We start from the raw sequence: 12,804 nt of genomic DNA on the forward strand, positions 1-12,804 counted from the left end.
CTGGAAATTGTTTATAATTTGCATGTGCTTAGTACACTAATATTCTCTATCTTTTCTTGGCAGTGAGAAATCCCTACACAGGCCACAAGTACCTTTGTGGAGCACTACAGTCTAGCATTGTTTTGTTAGAATGGGTTGAACCAATGCAAAAATTTATGTTAATCAAGGTAAAATTACAATTACTCTCATGTTGTCTTCTAGTTATCTTGTAGTGGCTTGTTAAGAATAAGTGTTAGCCATTTCATGATTTATTAGACTTTTCTCTTGGTTTCTGTTACATTATATTGAAAAGAACTATTTAAATGTGTAATTTATTAACTGACTCAAAAGAAATGTTCATGTTTTTGGGGTGCACTTCAGTTAGAGAACCAAGCCCTTTTCTCCATGAACATTGCCCTTCAGTTGCACAGTAGAAAACTGAGGCTGGCAGGCTGAGACATGGGTTAGCAGTGGTCTTGCTCCCATACTAGAGAGAAGTGACCTTTTCTTCTGTGTTTTTTGAAATGCTTGTTATCTCCACATATGATATCACCTGGAGAGAGACAGAGCCAGGGTGGGCTCATGTTTCTAAAAAGGCAGCTGGTATAACTGGATCAGCCTAGAAGGCTTAGAGGCTCAGTAGCCAGGGAGAGCAGTGATGAGCACTCTTGTTGTCCGTGGGCAGCTGCAAAGGACACACATTATAAAAGACATGCTATTTTATTTTAACTGAATTGGCATGAGATGCTCCAAGCTTCTTAATTCAGGCCTTTTGTATTTATGAATTCCTGTTATCTGAAGAAGTAAACCTAACATTACAAAGTATGTCCTAAAATTTACCATACAGTTTGAATATCTAATAGCAACTCAGAATACATTTATTTCCTTCCCTTCTAATATCTATTTTTGCTTATTCCTCTAGCACATAGATTTTCCTGTACCTTGTCCACTGAGATTGTTTGAAATGCTGGTAGTCCCTGAGCAGGAATTCCCTTTAGTTTGTGTTGGTGTCAGTAGAGGAAGAGACTTCAACCAGGTGGTGAAGTTTGAGACTGTCAACCCAAATTCTACCTCTTCGTGGTTTACAGAAACAGGTTTGTGTACTGTTGTCATTGCATTCCAAAATGTTCTTTGCTCTTCTGTTATAGCTGAAGCACTAAAAGGTAGGCTTCTCTAAGGAAGCAAATGGTTAAATCATTAAGGCTAAGTGATAATTGCAAGTTCTCTGCTTAAAGGGGTATCTGGTTGAACCTGCTTGCACGTGCACTTTTTTAATGTTTCTCCTTGTTGAACTGATTGGATTCTTTGAGATTTTTGGTATAGCAGAGGATGGAGTTATGATTTCTTGCATTTCCATAAATTAGGCAGCACTTTATTACCCCGCCCCCGTGCTGTTTTGTGCTCTACCCTGGCACCATGACTTCTGTTTATTTAATAGGTTTTAGTAAAATTGCATTCTGAGCAATTCCTTTTGACATCTCTGGAAGATGTATTTTGGCTCTCCTGCAGTGTGTCACTATGGTAAGAAATGGTGTTATCACCTCCTGCTGAGATAGAGCATTCTTCTGGTGTTTATGGAAAGCAAAAAGGATTAGGACCACTGGTAGCAGGAAACCGAGTGCCTGCCCATCACCAGTGTGGGCACCATGAGTGAGATGGCCACCATCTGAGCAACAGCAGAAATTGTCTCATGGAAGTGTGCTAAGAATTACTTTTTCAGAGTTACAAGGTTGCCCCCTGAACCTAGATGCAGTAAGGAACCACTGCTAGCCATGGCTGGCAGGTTCAGAAGCTTTGGTTTTGCCTGTCATGGATCCCTTGTTGGTTTGTGGTGAATTTATACGTAGCTCTGTGCTGGCAGACACGTGTGCATGAGTCCAGATGAGTGTGTACTGTGGAATTCACTAGCAAGAACAGTTTCCTCCAGGAAGATACCCACTGACCTTGCTGCTGCTGAAAAGTGCATCAGATTTTGACACAGTTTAAAGCATAGTTACAATACCCAAAGTGAGCAGTGGATGGCCAATTAACACACTTTACTACTTCAGACAATGCATTTTATTCTCATTCCTTCCTACCTGTAACTGTGTGAATTTATAGCACAGCCCATAAAGGAAGCAGGCTGAAGAGAAATGTCCTGTTATCATTTCTCTCTTAATGTTGTTTGCATTGGTGCCTAAATGCAAGAGTACTAATCCCTTCTCTGTTCTTTTTTTGCATTGTGCCTTCCACACTTTGTTACAATTTCCTTGCATTACTTGTGTGTTCTCATGTTATGTCTATGTTGTTGTTTTCTCCTATTTTTGTAGCTCAAATTTAAACCCTTTTTCTGCATCAGCTTATTCCTGTCCCCTGCTGGCAGGAGAGCAATGATGCAAACAGATTTTTATTTTTTATAATTTTAACCGGAAGCTGCTTTTGTGTTCTTAGGTAATGTGCTCTAATTTCTCATGTCTAATGGATTTACTGAGTTTCTCTTTGCTATATGAAGGATGCCTACAGAATCTGGCAGTAATTTTGAATTAGTAAGAGCTGCTTTGTATGTAACTTTAATGTTAACAAACAAATGGACCAAAACTACACTTCTCTTTTGAGCTGACATGTCCACTAATCACTTGTGGGTCAAATTCCCATTTGCTGTGATGGAGACTGCTGCAGCTGTAACTCAGAAGAGAAGAAAATAGCCCTTCTTTTGAGGGTTTAGAGAAGGAAATAAGCCCCTATTTTTGGAACATCTGGGGATGGATGCAAATAGCACCAAGAATTAAGTAATAGTATGTAAGTCCCTATCAGGATTTAGAAATAAAGACAGAAGAAAAGAGCATAGTGTGGACAGTCACATGTATCTGCCTTTTTGTAACAGCAATATTCAAGTACACCCACAGAAAATAAATGGAGAGCAATGTACATGTCAGTTTGCTTTTGTGACATGGCTCAGAAAAGGCTGAATTAAATCCATACTCTTCAGTGTTGTAGCTTCAGTTTTCCTTTCACAGCCAACATATTGGATAAGTGGACATGCATCTCTAGGAGAAGAGTAATGTCACTGGTAGGATGATGATTTTAAGTAGATAAAACACACTAATCCATCAAAATGTCTCAATCTCTAGAACTTCCATTTCAAATTTCATGCTAATGTATGTTATGAACTAACACTGACATTTTTTTATAGACACTACGGAGACGAGTGTTGTCCATGTAACACAGCTGGAGAGAGACACCATTTTGGTGTGTTTGGATTGTAAGTTTGCTATCAACTAAGTATATGTGTATGCATACACATGCATAGTCTGTGTTCAAATTAGGTTCTATATTGAAGATAATCCTTGGTTAACATATCCTTATTTTTTTGTCTAGGCTGCATTAAAATAGTGAATCTGCAAGGCAGGTTAAAATCCAGCCGCAAACTGTCGTCAGAGCTCACGTTTGACTTTCAGATTGAATCAATAGGTAAGCTGGGTTTCATTATTAGTCTTGAATATCCCTGGAGGTCAGAGGGTTGGGCAGTCACCATCTGGATGAAATTTAACAAGAGCAAGTGGTGGATTCTGCATCTGGGATGAGGGAGTCCCAGTTATGCACACGAACTGGGGGATGAGAGGCTGGAGAGCAGCTCTGCAGAACGAGATCTGGGGGTTGGGATTGATAGCAAGCTGAAGATGAGTCAGCAGTGTGCTCTGGCAGCCAAAGGTCATGACCAGCAGTAAGGACAAGGAAATTACATGAAGTGGCATATGGGAAAATTCAGGTTGGATATTAGGAGAATGCATTTCACTCAGAGGGTGATTGATTGCTAGACTGAGCTCCCCAGAGAAGTGGTCGCAGGACCAAGCCTGTTTAGAGCTCATGCAACATCTGGACGATGTTCTAAGCAATCCTTATGAGTCTCTACCAACTTGAGATCTTCTATGAATAACTTGTTCAATGTTACAGTAAAGAATTATGTATGCTACCTGTCTAGTCTTTGGCATTTGGAACACTACCTCACTCATTTCACTTGCTGTGAGAAGACTCAGTGAAAGGTTCAGCATGTGCTTTCATTGGAACAATTGGAATGGAGTCATAATCCTGGAGTCTTCTTAGATTAAGCTAGATGTCTTGGGAGCATGATGGAGACTTCTAGCCTCTAAAGGAATACCTTAACACAACCTATATAAACTCTCTGCCTAACCCATGCCTAACTCATTTTGCATGTGTGTTTGTGCAGTCCATTTTTATAAAGCAGCTCAAAGATTAAATTATATGATTGTCACAGGTTGCATAAATTCTGTTTCCTTATGTAGAATTTGAATGAATTAAATTTGTGAAACAGAAAGAATAGATTATTTTGGCAATTCTCCAGCAGTTACATGCTTGGATTGTACCACTGCTGTTGAAAGAGGAGTAGGAGGGATGTGTGCACAGGTGAAGGGTAGCACCAGAAGAGGAGGAACAGTGGGTTCTGAAATCATCAGGAGTTGCAGGGAGTTTATTTCTGAGGAGAAGCTTTAAAGTTTCAGGCCCTCCAAAGATAACCTCCCACAGAGAAGAGGACAAGAAACATTGCCACTGAAAACATTACTTTTATGGCTCTTGATGATTGGGAATGGGGGGAAGGAAGGATTGAATGTACTTGAAGCTTCTCACTCTGGCACCTCTGCATGTACTGTAATCCTCACCCTGCTTGTCACAAATGAGCTTCCAGTGGCCTTTACTGTCCTGGCACTTTCATGTTAAAATTCCATATATATTGTTTGCAAATATTAAAGGGATTTCCTGTTCAAAGAAAATGACACATTTAGGACTAGACATTTAGAATATTTTCTGGGCAGGTGGAAATGTTTTTAAACCCTGCTCATTAAATAAATAAATGTATAAATGCAGCTACTTTTGAGGCAGGTTTGGTGATTCCTGGGAGACATTCTGCAGTCTGAGTGGGTGGATATCATACAGTGGAACATACATGTACAGATTTCAAAACTATAGTCTTGTGCTTTTGGCCTTGAAAGCAAGGGTTGAGTTTATGCCTCAAAACTGATTCCAGTGTTCTTTCTTGCCAGTCTGTCTACAAGACAGTGTGTTAGCATTCTGGAAACACGGCATGCAAGGAAGGAGTTTTAGATCAAATGAGGTGAGTACTACATTTTGCTTCAAATTCTGGCTTCTAATGTAAGCCACGTGGAGGAGAAATGCACAATGCTGTTGTCTGAAAAAGAGTGAAACATTTCAGTAACTTCCTAGGTTAGACCTAGCAGCTGGAGTCTCATTCTAAGCTTGTTTCATAAGCTGTAAAGCATTGGTGGAGCTGCACAAGAACCCCCTCATGTCTGACAAGCAAAGCAGAAACCAGAGACCAGGCCAGGATGCCATAGAAAATATCCAAGTCTAATTCTTGGTGATATTAAACTTCACCTTAAATTGCTTTGAAGACCACTGTCAGTTCCTTAGCCTCTCACCTATGGATGCAAAAATCTGGGCTTTGCTGGTGGTTCCACTGCTAAACTTCAGCTTTTTGTCTCAGTGTCACATGAGTTGCCTGATGTTTTTTAGTCTCTGCCATGTTCTCTTGGCTAAAAATACTTTGAAGAATTGCCCACCTTACACAAGAAATATTTTTCCATCTTCAGTAGAAAAATACCAGATTGACCTAAACGTGGTTGGTTTGGTTTTTTTGCTAAAATCTCCTTGTAGTCACTTTTTTAGCCCATTTGATGTGATTTTTAGACAGAGTTAAACCATTACAACTACCTTCCCAAATATTTTTTTTTCCCCTTGCTGCAAACCCTGTGTACCTGTTAGTGGAAATGTTGTACTTTGTAGGAATTTAATGAATCTTTTAATTTGGTTATTAATGGATGTTTACAAACATTGCCAGTTATTCCATCAGTGTTTCATTGGCTGAGAAATTGAGCTCGTTATGTCTAATTGTATTTTAAGGTACACATACAGCCACACCATGCCAAGCTTTGATGTCTCACGTTGTTGCAGCACTGCATTGATTTGCACAAAGCCTCAGTTGACCCAGTCTGTGCTGACAGTGAGCCTGCTCTGTGTGAGCCAAAGGCTGGAGTCAGACTGCTTCTTATTTCCAAGGTGCAAATGTTTCTTGTGGCATTTGTGCATTGCTCTACCCATTGGTAGAGCACTCAGTGGCTCTGCTCCAGCTGGGAGAGGCCATGTCCCAGTGTGCTGCAGCCCAAATGGATGCATTTTGTTGTTTATGTAAAGCATCAGGGGCACTGGCTTGCTTTGTTGCTGTCAAGCCAAAGCCAGAACCTAAATGAAGAACTGAAAGCAGAACTGAGCTGTTGACAGAAAAGCGAGCCACCTAAAAGTTTTTCTCTGTAGAACACATCTAGGGTAAGCTTTTGGGCTTTTTTAAATTCCTTATCTCTCCTAGCTGTCCCACTAGCTGCAGCTGTTAAAAGAAATAAATGTATTTTCTGCTGTAATATGAAAAGCCTTCAGTGCCAGGCTCAGGTCTTGACCATATTTGTTACTTTGGGGGAAATTTGTGCTATGTAATAGGTAGGAAGTTGTTGCATGGGACAAAAAGCTGACTGACTTAACTTGCAGCATTTTTTTCTTTGAAGACATCATTAGTTCAGATTCCCTATTTTAATACAGTTGGCCTAATTGGGGATGACTTGAGCTGCTTGCAAAGTTATTTCCTTCCACAGCTGTGACCTTCCACCATGGTTTGATCAAGTGTGAAAAATGAAAGAGGGAACTGTGAATTCTGACACAAGAAGTTCAAAATTTGGGTAAAGATTGTACAGCCTTAGCCTCACAGAAAGCAGAAATTAATTTTCTTAGAAAAGTGAAGGATTTCTTTGCTGTGAATTAAAATTCTCTTGCAAGTTCTCTGCACCAGAAGTGAATTCAGTAAGTCAGCTAACATTACTAGGGTCTGGGAAGGAGATAAGAATGTCTACTTTCCCCAAGAGTGTGAAATTTGCCTGTGTAGAAGAGGAGCTTTGTAAACAGTGCAGCCTGATCACAAAATTACTAAATACCCCTTTGGAGTATGCACTGGGCTTTGGTTGACTTCAGTGATGAACATGGTGATTGTCTGGGTGCTCTGGTATTCATATGATCATAAAGATGTGTCACACAAGTACAATTCACCAACAGAACACACAGGTCTGTTACACTTGGCTGAAATGTCAAAAGGTGAAGTTTTCTTGTTGCAGTGGGCATAAGTACCACAGATTAGATTGTTTCTCTGCTAAGATTTTTCAGAATATGAACGTAGTGCATTCTTACTATAATTCAGCATTTAAAGAAAATGTGTTTTATGTGTGATTTGCTTGACCCATTTTTGGAAATACACTCTAGAGTGACAAAAATTGTGCCCTATCTCTTTCAGCCATGGCTCTAAAGAGAATTTCACCGGTAACTCAAGTACCAAGCTGAGCCCTGCCATTATGCTTGCAGTGGCTACCAGAGGAATTCATGTAATATGGGAGTAATTACAAAAAACTTTCATATCCTAGCTAGAATTGACAGTTGCATTATAATCTCTTGGATTTTAATTGGCAGTCGTTGGTAACATCAGTCACAGTTAATTTTTTTTCTTGATTAATGTTAAAAACAAAATGAAAACTCTTGTGTTCTTAATATGTAAATATTTATTTTTATTGTCTAGATCACACAAGAAATTTCTGATAATACAAGGATATTCAGGCTTCTGGGATCTGACAGGTAAGATGGGAAATAAAAAGGACAAAGTAAAATAAAGGAATAATGTGTGTTCTCCTACCTTGTAAAAGTTTTTCGCATGTTTCTTGCAAATTCTTTTTTAGGCATCTTAGACATTCCTTTGTGTACATGTCTACCTTCCAGTTCTTCACTTTTGCTTTTCTCTTTCTTAAATTTAAAAAAATAAAAGTTTTTAAGAGTGTTTGTGAGCTTCCAGAAGTACTCAACCACGCAAGAAGCTCTTACTTGGCTGCAGACACGATCTCCAGAGTGTTTTCCTTTTTGAATTGGAATTCTTTTGTTTAACTTGGTGAAATCTTTGCTTTCAGATGTTCTGCAGCAGTAGCTCATCAAAATCTGCTTCTGGAGATAAATGCAATAAAATACTTGAAAAATTGAAATATCTCACTTTCACCCCAGAAAGGAAATCTACCAGTTCTTTTCCCAACATGACTGTTCAGGTCTTGTAGGAGCTCTTGATAGCTCCCAGTGTAGCTCTTCTTTGGCATCTGCTTTTGGGACCTGTCTGTGTGACCCAAGTGCTGTTTCAGGAGTGTCACTGACTTCCTCAACTTTCTCTGCCCTGGTGGTGAACTTTGTCCTTGTGTAAGAGCCACAGAAGCTGCAGCTGTTTTGTCTTCAGGGGAGTGCATGCTGATAGGAGTTTCACCAGTAATGAATTCACAAGAACTGCAGAGATAGGCTTTAACTTTTCTTTTGAGAATTGCCTCTGTCTTACACTGCTTGCAGTAAACCCATGTGACATCTTAGAATGACATTGCAAAAAATTGCCTTGTAAAAATGTCCTCTTCCCCAAATACGGTCCCACCTCTTTCTGGATTGCTCTGATAGTGTTAAGTCTAAGACAATGTTTAAAGAGTTTGCAACAAACATTAATGCCAATTTCTTCATATACCCTTTTCCTTGCAGCTCTATCCTGTTTTGTGCTTGAGCTGTGAAGCCTTTTTCCAGTAAAACGAGTCCTTTCCTAGGCAGTTCATAGGAGCTGGTGTTTTGAGAAACAAAAACCTTAGTCTAATAAAAGCTTGTGTGTTGCTTTCTCCTCATGGACAGGGAATTGCCTCATTGCATGAGGTGTCATTCCCTTTGTGGAGCACATTGAGTAGAGGTCAGGTTTTTTGAGCCATATTTTTGCAGCAAGCAAACTTTCCTGTCTTGATGCACAAGAGGGATTTGAGTTTCCCACAATCTCCCTTCACTTCAAGATGTTTGTGGAGGAGAAGTCAATCATGAACATGCTGGTCTGTTTAGCAGCTTTAGCAGTTCTTGCCTGATTAAACAATTGTAAATAGTTTGTGAAACAAAATTGTGATGGCTAATTTGTCTTCTTTGAAGAGAAAGGTCTGGGCTAGGACATCCCTTATGATCTTTGCAGTTGCAGGCTCATGTAACCCAGTCTCTTGTCTCCAGTGATGGCCAAAAGTGGGTGTCAAGAAAAAGTAAGAGAAAAGACTCTTCACATAGTAGTCCTTTCCTTGAGGATTCTCTTTGCCTGCAAATTTTTGTCTCTGCAGCTTTCAGAGCTGGAGGAAGTTTCTGTGGATTAGGTTACACAGGCTCAGAGATTAACTAGAGGTGCTCACAGAAGAATCAGCTTTATTCATCTGTCATTCCTGTGGCAAGGGGCAGACTAACAACTCTCAGAACTGGGGCCTGATGAATGGGTTTGCTTTGCAAAGCTCCAGGAAAGCACAAGCCCAGTAGGGGAGTGATGGACCCTTTTCAGACGTCCTCACTAAAAGGATGAGAGGCAACAGGGATACATTGCCACAAGAGAATTTTCCAGCTGCGTAAAAGGGATAAACATGATTGTTGAGGATGGTTCAACACTGTAGCAGGGGCCCAGAGAGGCTGTGGGAGATCCTTGGAGACCTTGTCTGCTCAAGACCGTGAGCTTGCTTTGAGGTTGGCATTGGTTTGAGGGGCTTTTGGACTAAAGGCATCCAGGGAAAGAGAAACAACAACCAGTCAGATGGATCCTAGGAAAGAATATTTAATTAAAGCCAGGGTTGTTTTTAAATGAAGGATCACTTGACGTTGTGGCTTTTTTAATTTCCATTTTAGAGTGGTGGTGCTGGAGAGCAGGCCGACGGACAACCCGACAGCCAACAGCAATTTGTATATCCTGGCAGGGCACGAGAACAGCTACTGAGAGCAGCACGTGGCAGGCAGCTCACTGTGAGGAGAACACTCCTGCTGCAGCAGCACTCGTGACTGGCTGGAATTGCACAAAAGCTGCAGTAACCCCACTTCAGTAACTTTATAATTTATTGTGGCGTGAGAGGAAGACGAGAATTGTTTGTGGTATGGACACAGAAGCATTATGATACCACAGAAGTGCTTAATTTACTGTTATGTAATCTTTGTACATATGCAGTATTTTTCAGTGAAACTTCTTGCTGAAGCCCTACACTGACTTTCTGTAGATAGAGGTCCTCCTGTTAAGTACAAGTGTCTTACCTGTACAGATGTAAAAGTCACTGAGGATGCAGAAATTAAATTGGGGTACTATTATAAGGACGTTTCATGTGTTTATTATAATAAAGTGGGATTCTAGCAACAAATATAGTACATTTAGCAACACTATTGTATTTTATTATATGTAATTTACTAATACAAATAAATATTAACTTTTAGAAATTGTAACCAAGGCTGTAATCAGATTACAATCTTGTTTTAATTTCAATACAACACACTGGTGTTCATGTTTGCACAATGTATTGAGATGTGATGTATTTAGTCACAAAGGTAAGCTGTGACTTTGTGGATATGACTTGGGCTTCAGAGTTCCTTTTTTTTTTTTGTTTATTTGGGTAGATTCCTTTGTGAAACAAACCAGTTAAACACCTGTATTTTTATATTTAATTACAACTTTCCTTATGATTACTTCTCTATGCTTGAAAACAATACCTTATGGATGGGTGTGAGTCCCAGACTAGTGGTACCTGGCTGTAATTCTGCAATAGGTGTTTGAATTATTAGTGTATACAATGATAAAAAGTAGTTATTACTATTTGTCTTACTAAATAGTTTCATATCACGATGAAAAGGAGCAACATTCCACATTGTGGAAATGGCTCAGAGATGTTGCCATTTTGACTTTTTGTTTTTGGCCTTATAACCATTTTCACACTTTTCTTGATTTTAGGATGTTAACACATGGCCAAAATTTAGTTACTACCTCATTGAAACAATACAATGGTTACTACGCATCACGGGAACTTAGTTTTGATCAGAAGTATTTTTGATTGCTATTTTCCAATGGAGTGTGTAAATGCCAAGTTTTAAGCAAAATGCACACATTTGACTCCTTTTTTTGTATATGTTCTTTATATTTTATTGTGATAATATACACTAAAACCAAACTAAATTAAAAGTGATTTATGGCCTGCGTTATTGTTGTGATGGGTAATGCTTTGAAATATGTTCCCTAATGTATATAATGTAAAATAAATTTTTTTAACATGTTGTTGTACAATTAGATTATCACCTGCACTGATTTTCCACATGAGACTAAAATGGAACATACTGAGTTTTCAGTTCTGCTATTAAATGGTTGTGCCAAACACAGAAGCTGGGCGTCTCTGAATGTATGAACAGAGGTTGCTGGAGCTCCACTCAGTTTGGGTTGGCATCAATACCCTTTTGGCCTTTGGGCAGTGGACACGTAGATTTGAGCTAAGTCTTTCCAAATTCCACCTTGTGTGGTTTCTTCCCTCCATTTCCTGCTCTTCCACCCCTGCTGATTGCACAGCTGATTTATTCTTTTTTTTCAGCAGGTTTATTTTTCTGCCTGTGGGCCTCAAGCTCACTGCTTCTGCCAGCCCCATCGTGGCTGTTCCTCGTCCTGAGCCTCGGCTCACCCTGTGGGGGAAGAGGTGGTGGCACAAGCCTCACTGCTGAGCAGCTGAATTCTCAGAAAAGCTGAGAAGCTGTGTGTGTTTCACAGCACCCTTGTGAAATCCCCAAGGGCGATTTCCATCCTGCCTCCTGTGGGCTGTTCCTCACTTGGACCTGCAGCAAAGTGCATTACAGCTGATGTGCTGTGAACCTTCCTCCTGGAGGGGTTCTCTAGCAGCTGGGGCCAGGTTCCTCAGGCCATTGCTGAATTATGGGTACCAGAGGCTAAGGGCTGTTAGTTTTTACTCTCCTTGGGCATTTCTGGTGTGAGCACGCATGCAGGGATGCAGCTGGAAGGGCTAAAAATAAAGACAGAGCAGCAGCAGGTGGGAAGAAGGGAGCTTTGTGCTAGGGCAGGCATGTTTCTGGTCTATTGGTACAATCAGAACAGCTCTGCTTTTCCCAGGCCGTGCTCCAGCCTCGAAGATAGGAAGTGAAGAGTTCCTGCTTTGTTGAGGAATTGTCCTGTTGCAGGATTTGGGGTTTGGGCCACAAAACTGCCTTTCCCACATCTCGAGCTGCTTGCCTGCTCTGCTGACAGCTGAGCCCAGGAGCCTCTGTGTCTGGTAAATCAAAAGTTCTCCTTTGCTAGACCTGAAGTTGCCTTGAACTAAAGCCTGGCAGGAGCTTATGGCTGGAACCCTGGTGTAGGAATGGGATCAGTGTGTGGCTGACTGATGGGAGCCCAGTCAGAGCCAGGAAACCCCATCACAGGCACCATGAGTTTACAGCAAGGCCTCTGTCACAGGTGATGGGCACAGTTCCTCCAACCACCTCTGTGCTTCCCTTTTCCTCCTCCTAGTCCCTTCCACGCTGGCTTCTAGCAATTGGAAGGAGCTGCTGGCAGGCAGGAGAGTTGATGTGACCACAGGGTCAGGCACAATCCAGCCTGGCAGCCAAATCTGATCAGTGCAGGGGCTGAGCTTGGGCCTTGGCCCAAACTGGGCCTTCTTACAGGGAACAAAGAAAGCAGTGGCATTGTGTTTGTTACGGAAGGGCTCCTGGAAGCTGGGATCGCAGGGCAATGAACACTGCTTTTATCTTTTTCTTGCCCACCTCTTCATGCAGTGCTGCCGGCCTGTGTCAGAAACTGGAGCTGGTGGCATAAAACAGGGGGTTAAGATTCAAATTCTGCATCCCACAGCCCTTATCTGAAAGCAAGGGCTGTGCAAGGTGAAGCTCCGTGCTGGCTGCCTGTAGCTTTGCCACAGGGAGCGTGCAGTG

General features: G+C 41.0%; 1 protein-coding gene across 6 annotated transcripts in view; it reads left to right on the plus strand.

Annotated features, from left to right (window-relative positions):
- Nucleotides 1–11,158, plus strand: part of MAP4K3 (mitogen-activated protein kinase kinase kinase kinase 3) — a 64,341-nt gene extending 53,183 nt beyond the window's left edge. For all 6 annotated transcript variants that reach the window (XM_053974755.1, XM_053974756.1, XM_053974757.1 and 3 more), the window contains 7 exons: nucleotides 64–167; nucleotides 902–1,073; nucleotides 3,152–3,220; nucleotides 3,337–3,429; nucleotides 5,019–5,089; nucleotides 7,607–7,662; nucleotides 9,745–11,158. In XM_053974755.1, the coding sequence (XP_053830730.1) occupies nucleotides 64–167; nucleotides 902–1,073; nucleotides 3,152–3,220; nucleotides 3,337–3,429; nucleotides 5,019–5,089; nucleotides 7,607–7,662; nucleotides 9,745–9,832 (653 nt within the window). In that variant the 3' untranslated portion in view covers nucleotides 9,833–11,158. The remainder of the gene's footprint in view (nucleotides 1–63; nucleotides 168–901; nucleotides 1,074–3,151; nucleotides 3,221–3,336; nucleotides 3,430–5,018; nucleotides 5,090–7,606; nucleotides 7,663–9,744) is intronic.
- The last annotated feature ends 1,646 nt before the right edge of the window (nucleotides 11,159–12,804 follow it).

This window comes from Vidua macroura, chromosome 3 (genome assembly GCF_024509145.1).
Source record: "Vidua macroura isolate BioBank_ID:100142 chromosome 3, ASM2450914v1, whole genome shotgun sequence".
NCBI classification, from domain to species: domain Eukaryota; kingdom Metazoa; phylum Chordata; class Aves; order Passeriformes; family Viduidae; genus Vidua; species Vidua macroura.